Genomic DNA, 16,304 nt, shown 5'->3' on the forward strand with positions numbered 1-16,304 from the left:
CTCAGACAAATAATATTTTTGTGGGTATGGAACATTTCTGGAATCTTTCATTTCAGCTCATGGGACCAACACTTTACATGTTGTGTTTGTATTTTTGTTCAGTGTAAAATTGACGCTGGTCAATTGTCCGGGACAAAAAATCCCATTGCGAAATAATACATTTTAGCTTATTCACTGTTCTAAATACCAGTAGATATAGTGTGAGAGCTGCTGAAACAACTCAAACAGCTGTCTATTGCTGCTGAAACAACTCAAACAGCTGTCTATTGCTGCTGAAACAACTCAAACAGCTGTCTATTGCTGCTGAAACAACTCAAACAGCTGTCTATTGCTGCTGAAACAACTCAAACAGCTGTCTATTGCTGCTGAAACAACTCAAACAGCTGTCTATTGCTGCTGAAACAACTCAAACAGCTGTCTATTGCTGCTGGAGTGAAATATGTACCTTACCAGTCAAAAGTTTGGACACACCTACTCAGTCAAGGGTTTTTCTTTATTTTTACTTTTTTTTTTATCAGTTGTGTTGTTACAAGGTAGGGGTGGTAAACAGAAGATAGCACTATTTGGTAAAATACCAAGTCCGTGTTATGGCAATAACAGCTCAAATAAGCAAAGAGAAATGACAGACCTTCATTACTTTAAGACATGAAGGTTAGTGAATTCGGAAAATTACAAGAGTTTTTAAAGTTTCTTCAAGTGCAGTCGCAAAAACCATCAAACACAATGATGAAACTGGCTCTCATGAGGACCGCCACAGGAAAGGAAGACCCAGAGTTACCTCTGCTGCAGAGGATAAGTTCATTAGAGAAGTCCGACCTCAGAAATTGCAGCCCAAATAAATGCTTCAGAGTTCAAGTAACAGACACACCTCAACATCAACTGTTCAGAGGAGACTTCGTGAATCAGGCCTTCATGGTTGAATTGCTGCAAAGAAACCCCTACTAAAGGACACCAATAATAAGAAGAGACTCGCTTGGGCCAAGAAACACGAGCAATGGACATTAGACTGAAGGAAATCTGTTCTTTTGACTGATTAGTCCAAATTAGAGATTTTTGGTTCCAACCGCCGTGTCTTTGTGAGACGTAGAGTAGGTGAACAGATGATTTCTGCATGTGTGGTTCCCACAGTGAAGCATGGAGGAGGAGGTGTGATGGTGCTTTGCTGGTGATACTGTCGGTGAATAATTTAGAATTCAAGGCACACTTAACAAGCATGGCTACCACAGCATTCTGCAGCGATACGCCATCCCATCTGGTTAGCGCTTTGTGGGACTACCATTTGTTTTTCAACAGGACAATGACCCAACACACCTCCAGGCTGTGTAAGGGCTATTTGACCAAGAAGGTGATGGATGGAGTGCTGCATCAGATGACCTGGCCTCCACAATCACCTGACCTCAATCCAATTGAGATGGTTTGGGATGAATTGGACCACAGAGTGAAGGAAAAGCAACCAACAAATGCTCAGCATATATGGGAACTCCTTCAAGACTGTTGGAAAAGCATTCCAGGTGAAGCTGGTTGAGAGAATGCCAAGAGTTGACAAAGCTGTCATCATGGCAAAGGGTGGCCACATTGAAGAATATAAAATATTTTGATTTAACACTTTTTTGGTTACTACATGATTCGATATGTCTAATTTCATAGTTTTGATGTCTTCACTATTATTCTACAGTGTAGAAAATTGTAAACAAAATATTTATATATCACACGAATGAGTAGGTGTGCCCAAACGTTTTACTGGTACTGTATGTGTTTTAAGTTTCACAATTGCATAACAATTATAAAGGCAACGGTGTGTAAAAAACAATAGCCATGATTTAAAAAGAGCTACACATTTATCTATTTTTTAACTGGCGATTGAATCACGCTTCCCATTCGCCATTCAAGTGCATTGGCAAACTATGCAGACTTCAGCGTGTCACACGCCACTTTGCAACGAGCTGGAGGCTGTAGGCATTTTGAAAACATATACTTCATTGTTTGAAACCTGAATGTTTTACTACATCAGAGTCATGTCTTACCTTGCTTAAAAGTATAGCATTGAAACCAGTCGCCTTTTTTCTCTCCTGTTCTATTGGTTTTCAAACAAACTTTCTTTCATTGTCCAGTAGCCAAAGTTACAGTCATATTTGTAACCCATGCTAGTTGATGATAATCCTAGTCATATTAGCAACCCATGCTAGTTAATGATAATCCTAGTCATATTAGCAACCCATGCTAGTTAATGATAATCCTAGTCATATTAGCAACCCATGCTAGTTAATGATAATCCTAGTCATATTAGCATCCCATGCTAGTTGATGATAATCCTAGTCATATTAGCAACCCATGCTTGTTAATGATAATCCTAGTCATATTAGCATCCCATGCTAGTTGTTGATAATCCTAGTCATATTAGCAACCCATGCTAGTTAATGATAATCCTAGTCATATTAGCAACCCATGCTAGTTGATGATAATCCTAGTCATATTAGTAACTTTGCTAGTTGATGATAATCCTAGTCATATTAGCATCCCATGCTAGTTGATGATACTCCTAGTCAACTAGGAGATGTACACCAGACAGTCTGTCTGTCTGTCTGTCTGTCTGTCTGTCTGTCTGTCTGTCTGTCTGTCTGTCTGTCTGTCTGTCTGTCTGTCTGTCTGTCTGTCTGTCTGTCTGTCTGTCTGTCTGTCAACATGTCCTGTGTCTGTGTGTCTGTTTCTGTGCATGAGAGAGATGTGTGCCTTGTATGACCTCTAATGTTTTTGACACCATTAAAGACTCATTTTGTGTGTGTGTGTGTCTTTGTCAGTGAGTACTAATGAACACATCCCTCATCATCCCTCATTTCTTCTCGTCCTCCAGGGAGAGATCGGACGACCAGGGTCAAAGGTGAGACACTCCTCCTCTCACTCCGTCGCTCGTACAATCCTCCTCTCGCTCCCCCGCTCATCTCTCTCTCTCCCTCTCCCTCTCTCTCTCTATCCCTCATCTGCAGTTTCTCTCCCTGTCCTCTGCAGTCTCTCTCCCTGTCCTCTGCAGTGTCTCTCCTTCTCCTCTACAGTCTCTCTCTCCTTCTCCTCTACAGTCTCTCTCCTCCTCTGCAGTGTCTCTCTCCTTCTCCTCTGCAGTGTCTCTCCCTGTCCTCTGCAGTGTCTCTCTCCTTCTCCTCTACAGTCTCTCTCCTTCTCCTCTACAGTCTCTCTCCTTCTCCTCTACAGTCTCTCTCCTTCTCCTCTGCAGTGTCTCTCTCCTTCTCCTCTACAGTCTCTCTCCTTCTCCTCTACAGTCTCTCTCCTTCTCCTCTGCAGTGTCTCTCTCTCCTTCTCCTCTACAGTCTCTCTCCTTCTCCTCTACAGTCTCTCTCCTTCTCCTCTGCAGTGTCTCTCTCTCCTTCTCCTCTACAGTCTCTCTCCTTCTCCTCTACAGTCTCTCTCCTTCTCCTCTGCAGTGTCTCTCTCTCCTTCTCCTCTACAGTCTCTCCTTCTCCTCTACAGTGTCTCTCTCCTTCTCCTCTGCAGTGTCTCTCTCTCCTTCTCCTCTACAGTCTCTCTCCTTCTCCTCTACAGTCTCTCTCCTTCTCCTCTGCAGTGTCTCTCTCTCCTTCTCCTCTACAGTCTCTCTCCTTCTCCTCTACAGTCTCTCTCCTTCTCCTCTGCAGTGTCTCTCTCTCCTTCTCCTCTACAGTCTCTCTCCTTCTCCTCTACAATATCTCTCCTTCTCCTCTGCAGTGTCTCTTTCTCCTTCTCCTCTACAGTCTCTCTCCTTCTCCTCTACAGTCTCTCTCCTTCTCCTCTGCAGTGTCTCTCTCCTTCTCCTCTACAGTCTCTCTCCTTCTCCTCTACAGTCTCTCTCCTTCTCCTCTACAGTCTCTCTCCTTCTCCTCTGCAGTGTCTCTCTCTCCTTCTCCTCTACAGTCTCTCTCCTTCTCCTCTACAGTCTCTCTCCTTCTCCTCTGCAGTGTCTCTCTCTCCTTCTCCTCTACAGTCTCTCCTTCTCCTCTACAGTGTCTCTCTCCTTCTCCTCTGCAGTGTCTCTCTCTCCTTCTCCTCTACAGTCTCTCTCCTTCTCCTCTACAGTCTCTCCCCTTCTCCTCTGCAGTGTCTCTCTCTCCTTCTCCTCTACAGTCTCTCTCCTTCTCCTCTACAGTCTCTCTCCTTCTCCTCTGCAGTGTCTCTCTCTCCTTCTCCTCTACAGTCTCTCTCCTTCTCCTCTACAGTCTCTCTCCTTCTCCTCTGCAGTGTCTCTCTCTCCTTCTCCTCTACAGTCTCTCTCCTTCTCCTCTACAGTCTCTCTCCTTCTCCTCTGCAGTGTCTCTCTCCTTCTCCTCTACAGTCTCTCTCCTTCTCCTCTACAGTCTCTCTCCTTCTCCTCTACAGTGTCTCTCCTTCTCCTCTGCAGTGTCTCTCTCCCTGTCCTCTACAGTCTCTCTCCTTCTCCTCTACAGTGTCTCTCTCCCTGTCCTCTGCAGTGTCTCTCTCCTTCTCCTCTGCAGTCTCTCTCCTTCTCCTCTGCAGTGTCTCTCTCTCCTTCTCCTCTGCAGTCTTTCTCTCCTTCTCCTCTGCAGTCTCTCTCCCTGTCCTCTGCAGTGTCTCTCTCCTTCTCCTCTGCAGTCTCTCTCCTTCTCCTCTGCAGTGTCTCTCCTTCTCCTCTACAGTCTCTCTCCTTCTCCTCTGCAGTCTCTCTCCTTCTCCTCTGCAGTCTCTCTCCTTCTCCTCTGCAGTCTCTCTCCTTGTCCTCTGCAGTGTCTCTCTCTCCTTCTCCTCTGCAGTCTCTCTCCTTCTCCTCTGCAGTGTCTCTCTCTCCTTCTCCTCTGCAGTCTTTCTCTCCTTCTTGGCTCTGGTCCATCAACTGTGTGTGTGTGTGTGTACTGCATCCCTCTCTGCAGTTCTAATCTCCCTGAGTGCTTGTGTTCTCTATGGTAAATCACTAAGACATTGTTCCTGTTGCCAAACAGCACACACACACTCACGCATCACTCTAAAGCCCACTGGTTAAAGACACTGAGCTGAAGGAATACACACTCTGGTCCACCATGTGGCAGATAATATTTTCGCTCATATGAGTGGCTATGAGTGGCTCGCCAAGCAATTATGAAAGTACATGCATTTAAAAAAAAAATTGTTCCATCGCAAACTGTCATAAACATAAAGCTTCCGGCGTAAAGCTTCCGGCGTAAAGCTTCCGGCATACCCCCAGGTTAGCCACTATTGGCTTAAAAAGCCAAACCGAACACAATATCTGCCAATTAATGTCTATCAATATTGCTCCTGTCTGTCTGTTTGGTGTGCACATTTGTCAATCACTCCGTTTGTAGCCAGTTAGCGATGCTAGTAATAGTCTTGTGGGTTGACAGAAATCGTTTCCACAAAAAAAGTAGACTTACCTGACAGAAAGATATTGTGAATATTTGTATCTGTTTAGCAAGCTCTGTGTGTTGCAGCCGTAGGCCTATCAGAAATATCACTAGACCAACACATTCCCCTCTCTTTCTTCATGCACAATTAAAGGGGAATTACACTCAAAAATACTAATTTGTTCGTTTTTTGTTGTTGTTGTGATTTAAGTATTGACATGGACTCAGAACATCAATTTTCGTTGTTTCGCTATGAATAATTGTAATATTGAGAGTAAAAAAATATAATTATAATAATAATCAAAAGCCAGGAAAAATAAAACAGAGAAAACAGAATTCTAAAAAATAACAAAATATAATTGATGGGGCCCCTTAAAGTTATTTATTACCATTATTTGACCAGGTATATTGACAGAAAACACATCTCTTGTACACCAAGGACCCGGGGAAGAGTTGTTTATGAACCATTGTTTTTGGTAACAGTGGAGGCTACTGAGGGGAGGAAGGCTCCTAATAATGCCATGTGTTTGATGTATTTGATACCATTCCATGTATTCCACTCCAGTCATTACTACGAGCCCGTCCTCCCCAATTAAGGTGCCACCAACCTCCTGTGGTGTACAATGCCCCCCCCCCCCAACATTCTTCTCTAGGAGCTTTCAAAAATGTTGGTCTGTTTCACCTTAATGCTTTTGTCTGTGCATCCAAATAAAGTAAATATGCCAATGTGACTTGTGTTTACTCCAGGGTCGTACAGGTCCTCCTGGGTTACCAGGTAGACAGGGACCATCCGGATGGCCCGGTCCAGAGGGACCCAAAGTAAGTCTCTCACCCCCCCCTCACTATGACGGTCTCCCGGTGTCAACAACACTCATGTGAATTAACTTTCTGATTCCAGGGAGAGAAAGGAGAGCAGGGGCTGATGGGCCTGCCGGGGTTGAGAGGTCCACCTGGAACCAAGGTCTGTCTCACAGACACATCGCCCCTCTCTCACGGACATGAAGTCAGGAACACACATTCACACGTCATAAAACACAAGACCAAAAAAAAATAGGTCCCTTTCTCAGTCACCGGAAGCACCGGCGTCAATCATTATATTTTACAGCGAATGCTGCAGAAAAAAAGCAAACTGTTTAAACGTGTCTGAAAACAGCCTTTACTTTATCTACTTCTACTTCTCTACTTGTCTATAAAAAATAAATACAAATCTGAGCTGCATGCAATTGAACGAGTCACAGGAAGCACGCGTTCCTTTCGTCGCTTTCCTTGTAGACAGAATAAAACAGGGTTGAAACATTTACTAACCTTGTCCGTAAGCAACAAATAAACGGGAAAAAAAATACAAAAAAATAAACCGAAAGAAAAGTTATTTTAACCTGGTAATATTTTTCTCTCAGTTTGCTCTAGAATTTTACTATCAATAATAAAACTAAGCCTAGGACAGTAGACTCAAACAGCATGTGTTGGATAGGAATTGCCTTTAGCACTGCGGCTTGTTCTTCTAATCCCATCAAGCAGCAGCACAAGGAATCTCTCCATCGATTGGATATTAGGATATTAGTGATAGGAAGGAATCTCTCCATCGATTGGATATTAGGATATTAGTGATAGGAAGGAATCTCTCCATCGATTGGATATTAGGATATTAGTGATAGGAAGGAATCTCTCCATCGATTGGATATTAGGATATTAGTGATAGGAAGGAATCTCTCCATCGATTGGATATTAGGATATTAGTGATAGGAAGGAATCTCTCCATCGATTGGATATTAGGATATTAGTGATAGGAAGGAATCTCTCCATCGATTGGAGGAGCCTAAGGATATTAGTGATAGGAAGGAATCTCTCCATCGATTGGAGGAGTCTAAGGATATTAGTGATAGGAAGGAATCTCTCCATCGATTGGAGGAGTCTAAGGATATTAGTGATAGGCACCAATATCTAAAGTATTTTTTTCAAGATGAAAAGAAGACGGAAAGTGACAGTGTCCAGACGGCTGATTGATCAGTAGCCTCGGTGTGAATGATGGGGGCAGCAGGTAGTAGTAACCAAAAGGATGTAAGATCGGAGCTGACAAGGTAAAAAAAAATCGTCGTTCTGCCCCCTGAACAAGGCAGTTAACCAACTATTTAATTGTAAATAAGAATTTGTTCTTAACTGACTTGCCTGGTTAATTAAATAAAAAAATGATCTCATAGATTAATTCTAATCAATTATCTGAATATTTTAAGAGCCCCCATCCACCACCTGATGGGTCATCAGCGGGACAATTAGACAGTTATACTGCTGGTCATCTGCTATCGGCTCATTGAATTAAAGCGTCAAGATTTAACAGAGAAAGCAAAGATGTTTCCAACGGGATTCGTTTTTCCAAACTGTAATTATTTTTTATTTCATTCAATTGAGTCTTAAGATGGAAGCCTGGAGTTTTTTATTTTTTTTCAATTCTAGGAGTGAATACACTTCCACATCAAGACGATAAAAGGCTAAATTGCTATAATATTTATATTTACGTAGTGTGATCATAATCATTATTTTAGCGATGTCCCTCCAATGCAAAGGCCTCCCATCCTGCTGACGAGAACTGCTGAACAGCGCTTTGCGCTTCAGATGCATTTATGGATGAGAAAGTGAACTTGCCATTTACAAAAAGTTTTCAATATAGGCCATTCATATGAAATATGTGCGCAGTACTTTGTATTTTATGCATCAATTTATCAAATCGGTCATTTCTTTTCTTGCTCTAACTGCGAGCAGCACCTGTCAAAACACATGAATGTTGTCATGCACGTGGCTCGTCGGCTATTATCAGAGGACCTTGGAGCCTTGCATCCCACTGGTTGAATCAACGTTGTTTCCACGTCATGAACAAACATACAAACATTCTAAACACTAGAGAAAATAGGTTCATTATTGTCTTTTCATTCCTTCATCAGGGTCTTCCTGGTTATAAAGGAGAGAAGGTGAGCTCAGATTATACTCTGATTCAGAGCATGCTGTTAAAACTACATTACCCAGATTATACTCTGATTCAGACCATGCTGTTAAAACTACATTACCCAGATTATACTCTGATTCAGACAATGCTGTTCAAACTACATTACCCAGATTATACTCTAATTCAGACCATGCTGTTAAAACTACATTACCCAGATTATACTCTGATTCAGAGCATGCTGTTAAAACTACATTACCCAGATCATACTCTGATTCAGACCATGCTGTTCAAACTACATTACCCAGATTATACTCTGATTCAGACCATCCTGTTAAAACTACATTACCCACATTATACTCTGATTCAGAACTTGTTGTTCAAACTACCATACTCAATAGACCATGCTGTTCAAACTACATTACCCATAATGATTAGCATGTTCTTATACTGGTATGTTCTCTCTCTCTCTCTCTGTCTCTCTGTCTCTCTCTCTCTCTCTCTCTCTCTGTCTCTCTCTCTCTCTCTCTCTCTCTCTCTCTCTCTCTCTCTCTCTCTCTCTCTCTGTCTCTCTCTCTCTCTCTCTCTGTCTCTCTCTCTCTCTCTCTCTCTCTCTCTCTCTCTCTCTCTCTCTCTCTCTCTCTCTGTCTCTCTCTCGCTCTCGCTCTCTCTCTCTCTCTCTCTCTCTCTCTCTCTCTCCTGCCAGGGGTCTCGTGGTAATTCAGGCGTATTAGGACCAAAAGGAAACAAGGTGGGTGTTGTTACTGGACGTCAGCTAACTAGGGACGATCATTATTCATTGGTGTCGCCTTCCTGAAAACATAAACCATGGTGCTCAGTGGTTCTCTATCTTTTCTCTTTTTTCCTAGGGCTCCGTAGGTCTCTCTGGGATGTTGGGACAGAAGGTTAGAAACACATAGATACATTCAATTGTTTGATTTAATTCTGTGGTGAGAAATAACTCAATTAGGACCAAAATATATTATATAAACCCATAGAATCTATATTTTACTACTTTTTTACCTCTTTTCCTCCCACACCTCTCTCTCTCTCTCTCTCTCTCTCTCTCTCTCTCTCTCTACCTATCTCAGGGTGAGATGGGATCGAAGGGAGACCCAGGAATTTCAGGGAAGAGAGGACCAACTGGCCGACCTGGGAAGAGAGGACAACATGTAAGAGAGATCAGAGGAAAAAATATATACTACAAGTCCTCAAAGAGGGATTGGTGTGCTTGTTGTTAGTGTGTATCTTCAGTGTCCAGGATGTAGCTGGTGTACAGTGCCTTCGGAAGGTATTCAGACCCATTGGCTTTTTCCATATTTTGTTACATTACAGCCTTATTAAAAAAATGGATTAAATTGTTAGTTTTTTTTATTGTCAATCTACACACAATACCCCATAATGACAAAGCGAAAACATGTTTTTTGAAATCTTTGCAAATTTGTACAAAATAAAAAAACAGAACGGTATTTCAGTTTAAAAGAAAATTAATTTGCTAAAATGTCTAAACATTTCTACAAACCTGGTCCAAGACCCAATGGACCCTCTGGAAGAGCTCCAGAATTCCTCTGTGGAGATGGGAGAACCTTCCAGAAGAACAACCGTCTCTGCAGCACTCCACCAATTAGCCTTTATAGTAGTGGCCAGACGGAAGCCACTCCTCAGTAAAAGGCACATAACAGCCCGCTTGGAGTTTGCCAAAAGGAGAAACAAGATTCTCTGGTCTGATGAAACCAAGATTGAACTCTTTGGCGTGAATGCCAAGCATCATGTCTGGAGGAAACCTGGCACCATCCCTACGGTGAAGCATGGTGGTGGCAGCATCATGCTGTGGAGATGTTTTTCAGTGGCAGAGACTGGGAGACTAGTCAGGATCGAGGGTAAGATGAACAGAGAAAAGTACAGTGAGAAACTCGATGAAAACCTACTCCAGAGCGCTCAGGACCTCAGACTGGTGTGAAGGTTCACCTCCCAACAGGACAACGACCCTAAGCACACAGCCAAGACAACACAGGAGTGGCTTCAGGAGAAGTCTCCTAATGTACTTTAGTGACACAGCCAGAGCCTGGACTTGAACCCAATCGAACATCTCTGGAGAGACCTGAAAATAGCTGTGCAGCAACACTCCCCTTCCAACCTGACAGCTTGAGAGGATCTGCAGAGAAGAGTGGAAGAAATTCCCCAAATACAGGTGTGCCAAACTTGTAGCACCATACCCAAGAAGACTTGAGGCTGTAATTACTGCCAAATGAGCTTTTTTTAATTTAACTAGGCAAGCCAGTCAAGAACAAATTCTTATTTACAGGACAATGCTGGGCCAACTGTGCGCCGCCCTATGGGACTCTCAATCACGGCCAGTTGTGATACACCCCAGGATTGAACCAGGGTCTGTAGTGACACTTCTAGCACTGACATGCAGTGCGTTAGACCGCTGCGCCACTCGGAAGCCTCAACGAAGTACTGAGTAAAGGATCTGAATACTTATGTAAATGTGATATTTCAGTTGTTGTTTTTTATACATTTCTAAAATCTTGTTTTATGCTTTGTCATTATGGGGTATTGTGTGTACATTGATGAGGAAATAAACTATTTAATAATTTTTTAGAATAAGTCTGGAACGTAACAAAATGTGGGAAAAGTCAAGGGGTCTGAAATCTTTCCGAATGCACTGTAAGTTTAATAAATTGTAACAATAAAATAATAGCAAAGCTTATAAGCAATAGAATGAAAAAAATCTTCCCAGACTTAATACATAGACACTTACAAACAAATACAAGAACATGTTTCAGTTTAATACAATATGTAAAAAAACATGATATAGATTTATCAGTAATGGTTGTTTACATTTTACATTTACGTCATTTACCAGACGCTTTTATCCAGATTGTTGATGCCAAAAATTGCTTTTGGCCATCTGTAATGGAGTTTTCTATTCAAAACTTTGGAATCTTTCTACTTTCCACCTGAAATAAGACATTCTATCAAAAAATATTGTATAAATGTCCTAAAGCAAAAATATACACAAACAAATACATTATCTGATGCTTTATACGAAAACTGCTTTAGAAATGGGCACAAGACAGGGATGTCCCCTTTCCCCCTTCCTGTTTGCACTGGCAATTGAACTGCTTGCAGAAAGAATAAGACAGGACCGAAACGTAACAGCTATCAGTATTGATAAACATGAATATAAACTTATTTGCAGATGATCTTCTGATATACCTGATCAATATTGAAAACTCAATAAATACTGAAAAATCTCACGATATACAATTAACAGCTGGGATAAAAGGAGAGAGAGAGAGAGAGAGAGAGAGACAACAACTGCGTCAAAATAACCCCCCCAAAAAATACTGTAGTAATTTTGCAGTGTAACTGCATTTCATTCACTGCAATTACTGCGTCCAAAATACCACAGTCGACTGCAGTTACTGTACTTTTGTGTGAAATGAAATGTGATTCTCCAATCACGCTGCAACCAGCACTGCAGCTTCAATGAACGAGTAGCAAAGTGTAACAATAGGCTGGCATTGTTGTTATTAGTGGCTGTGCGTTTTTTAATATTGAGGAATATTTTATTCTCTCTGGACAAATGAATAGCAACATGATTCTTTTGTTTTATTTTACTTTTTTACCCGTATTTTATCAGGTAAGTTGACTGAGAACATATTCTCATTTACAGCAACGACCTGGGGAATAGTTACAGATAGGAGGGGGGATGAATGAGCTAATTGGAAGCAATTATGGTATGAGGGCCAGATTAGGAATGTAGCCAGGACACCAGGGTTAACATGGAATTTATTTTTTAATAATGGCAGTAGGAAAAATAATACAGAACACTACAACAATATAGAACACTATAACAATATAGAACACTATATAGAACACTATAACAATATAGAACACTATAACACTATAACAATATAGAACACTATAACACTATAGAACACTAGAACAATATAGAACACTATAACAATATAGAACACTATAATACTATAACAATATAGAACACTATAACAATATAGAACACTAGAACAATATAGAACACTATAACAATATAGAACACTATAACACTATAACAATATAGAACACTATAACAATATAGAACACTATAACAATATAGAACACTAGAACAATATAGAACACTATAACAATATAGAACACTATAACACTATAGAACACTATAACACTATAACACTATAGAACACTATAACAATATAGAACACTATAACAATATAGAACACTATAACACTATAACAATATAGAACACTATAACAATATAGAACACTAGAACAATATAGAACACTATAACAATATAGAACACTATAACACTATAACTATATAGAACACTATAACTATATAGAACACTATAACAATATAGAACACTACAGCAATATAGAACACTATAACAATATAGAACACTATAACACTATAACAATATAGAACACTATAACACTATAACAATATAGAACACTATAACAATATAGAACAATATAACAATATAGAACACTATAACAATATAGAACACTATAACAATATAGAACACTAGAACAATATAGAACACTATAACAATATAGAACACTATAACAATATAGAACACTATAACACTATAACAATATAGAACAATATAACAATATAGAACACTATAACACTATAGAACACTACAACAATATAGAACACTATAACACTATAACAATATAGAACACTATAACTATATAGAACACTATAACTATATAGAACACAATAACAATATAGAACACTATAACAATATAACAGTATAGAACACTATAACTATATAGAACACTACAGCAATATAGAACACTATAACAATATAGAACACTATAACAATATAGAACACTAGAACAATATAGAACACCATAACAATATAGAACACTATAACACTATAGAACACTATAACACTATAACAATATATAACACTATAACACTATAACTATATAGAACACTATAACAATATAGAACATTATAACAATATAGAACACTATAACAATATAGAACACTATAACACTATAACAGTATAGAACACTATAACTATATAGAACAATATAACAATATATAACACTATAACACTATAACAATATAACAATATAGAACACTATAACACTATAGAACACTATAACACTATAACACTATAACAATATAGAACAATATAACAATATAGAACACTGTAACAATATAGAACACTATAACACTATAACAATATAGAACACTATAACAATGTAGAACACTATAACTATATAGAACACTATAACACTATAACACTATAACACTATAACAATATAGAACACTAACACTATAACACTATAACACTATAACAATGTAGAACACTATAACTATATAGAACACTATAACAATATAGAACACTATAACACTATAACAATATAGAACACTATAACACTATAACAATATAGAACACTATAACAATATAGAACACTGTAACAATATAGAACACTATAACACTATAACAATATAGAACACTATAACAATATAGAACACTATAACAATATAGAACACTACAGCAATATAGAACACTATAACACTATACCAATATAGAACACTATAACAATATAGAACACTATAACAATATAGAACACTATAACAATATAGAACACTATAACACTATAACAATATAGAACACTATAACATTATAGAACACTACAACAATATAGAACACTATAACAATATAGAACACTATAACAATATAGAACACTATAACAATATAGAACACTATAACACTATAACAATATAGAACACTATAACAATATAGAACACTATAACACTATAACAATATAGAACACTACAACAATGTAGAACACTATAACAATATTCAACAGTTTAACAATATAGAACACCATAACAATATAGAACACCGTAACTATATAGAACACTATAACAATATAGAACACTATAACAATATAGAACACTATAACTGTATAGAACACTATAACAATATAGAACACTAGAACAATATAGAACACTACAACAATATAGAACACTATAACACTATAACAATATAGAACACTATAACATTATAGAACACTAGAACAATATAGAACACTATAACATTATAGAACACTATAACAATATGGAAGAAAATATTCAGCGTATTCTACAAGAACCAATAGTAACCAATAGAAACCGTTAATGACTTTGTCACAGGAAATATCTTTATTACCTTGAAAGTTTTAAAAAGCAATTTTGGACTGACAAAAGTAGATACTTGTGGATGTAGATATTTTCAAATACATGCAACTAAAAGTTACATATCACGAAATTTCGATTTGAAATCTTTTGGACATTCAAGCAAACTTGCAGATGTAACCGATGTGAAATGGCTAGTTAGTTAGTGGTGGTGCGCACTAATAGTGTTTCAATCGGTGACGTCCCTCGCTCTGAGACCTTGAAGTAGTTGTTCCCCTTGCTCTGCAAGTGCCGTGGCTTTTGTGGCGCGATGGGTAACGATGCTTCGTGGGGTGTCAGTTGTTGGTGTGTGCAGAGGGGCCCTGGTTCAAGCCCAGGTTGGGGCGAAGAGAGGGAAGGAAGCTAAACTGTTACACAGAGAGCATATCCCACTGGCTATCTCTTAGAAAATAATATAAACTATTGGAACCAAGACTTAAAAATAACTGATGTTGGCACAAGATGGAGGGAAAGTTGGATCATATCTAACGAAATTACAGTTAATGAAAATGTACGCTTAATCCAGTATAAACTGATGTATAGAATGTATTATACAAGAGACAAATTTCACAAATTCTACAGCACAACGGAAGACGCATGTCTTAAGTGTAAAACAAACATTGACTCAATAATCCATGGCTTCTGGGAACGCTATAAAGTCTAAAAGTTATGGGCGGATATAGAAAGATGGCTGTCAGAAGTGTTACAATTTAAACGTACTTTTAATCCGCCTGTCTGCATATTTCAAGACATGACATATGGGGGTGTAGTGAGATACACAATGGGCTGGACGATTCTCTTCTCTCTTATCAATTCTATTCTTATCTTGAAAAAACGTATACTAAAAACGTGGAAATCAATCAATACGCCATCATTAAAACAATGGAAAAAAATCTAATTATTTATTATTGAAATATTGAAATAGCATTGACGACTGTGAGAAACAAATTGGTACAATTTAAGGCCATGTGGCAAACAATAATGCAGGCACTAAGGGTGAAGGTGTGAGCATACTGGTTGTGCAGATGAGATGTAGTCGTTGTTTAGGGTTAGGGCACTAAGGGATGAAGGTGTGAGCATACTGGTTGTGCAGATGAGATGTAGTCGTTGTTTAGGGTTAGGGCACTAAGGGATGGAGGTGTGAGCATACTGGTTGTGCAGATGAGATGTAGTCATTGTTTAGGGTTAGGGCACTAAGGGATGGAGGTGTGAGCATACTGGTTGTGCAGATGAGATGTAGTCGTTGTTTAGGGTTAGGGCACTAAGGGATGAAGGTGTGAGCATACTGGTTGTGCAGATGAGATGTAGTCGTTGTTTAGGGATAGGGCACTAAGGGATGAAGGTGTGAGCATACTGGTTGTGCAGATGAGATGTAGTCGTTGTTTAGGGTTAGGGCACTAAGGGATGGAGGTGTGAGTATACTGGTTGTGCAGATGAGATGTAGTCGTTGTTTAGGGATAGGGCACTAGGGGATGGAGGTGTGAGTATACTGGTTGTGCAGATGAGATGTAGTCGTTGTTTAGGGTTAGGGCACTAGGGGATGGAGGTGTGAGTTGTTGTTCGTATGTATACGTTTGTAACTGGTCTGAGGTTAAAAAAACAACCCCCCCAAAAATACAATAAAAATAATAAATGAATAAAAAACAATAACGGGCGGTTAGCATTTTTGGGGTGGATAGGATATTTGTGTGTCTGTGACTTTCTCACTCATCCAACCGTTTTACGCAAGTAAAGTCAGATGTCAGATAAAAAAATGGCATGACAGTCCTGATGGAAACATACTTTTTTTGGTTAAACTTTCCAAATGTCGAGGAAACAAAAATCCTATA

The 16,304-nt window shown here is 39.2% G+C and overlaps 1 protein-coding gene across 1 annotated transcript in view; it reads left to right on the plus strand.

The window, feature by feature from the left end:
• Positions 1-16,304, plus strand: part of LOC106570723 (acetylcholinesterase collagenic tail peptide) — a 61,368-nt gene that overhangs the window by 5,006 nt on the left and 40,058 nt on the right. Inside the window, exons 4-10 of the mRNA XM_014143205.2 lie at positions 2,852-2,878; positions 6,090-6,161; positions 6,241-6,303; positions 8,279-8,305; positions 8,984-9,028; positions 9,147-9,182; positions 9,369-9,449. Coding sequence (XP_013998680.2) covers positions 2,852-2,878; positions 6,090-6,161; positions 6,241-6,303; positions 8,279-8,305; positions 8,984-9,028; positions 9,147-9,182; positions 9,369-9,449 — 351 coding nt within the window. The remainder of the gene's footprint in view (positions 1-2,851; positions 2,879-6,089; positions 6,162-6,240; positions 6,304-8,278; positions 8,306-8,983; positions 9,029-9,146; positions 9,183-9,368; positions 9,450-16,304) is intronic.

This window comes from Salmo salar, chromosome ssa14 (genome assembly GCF_905237065.1).
Source record: "Salmo salar chromosome ssa14, Ssal_v3.1, whole genome shotgun sequence".
NCBI lineage: Eukaryota > Metazoa > Chordata > Actinopteri > Salmoniformes > Salmonidae > Salmo > Salmo salar.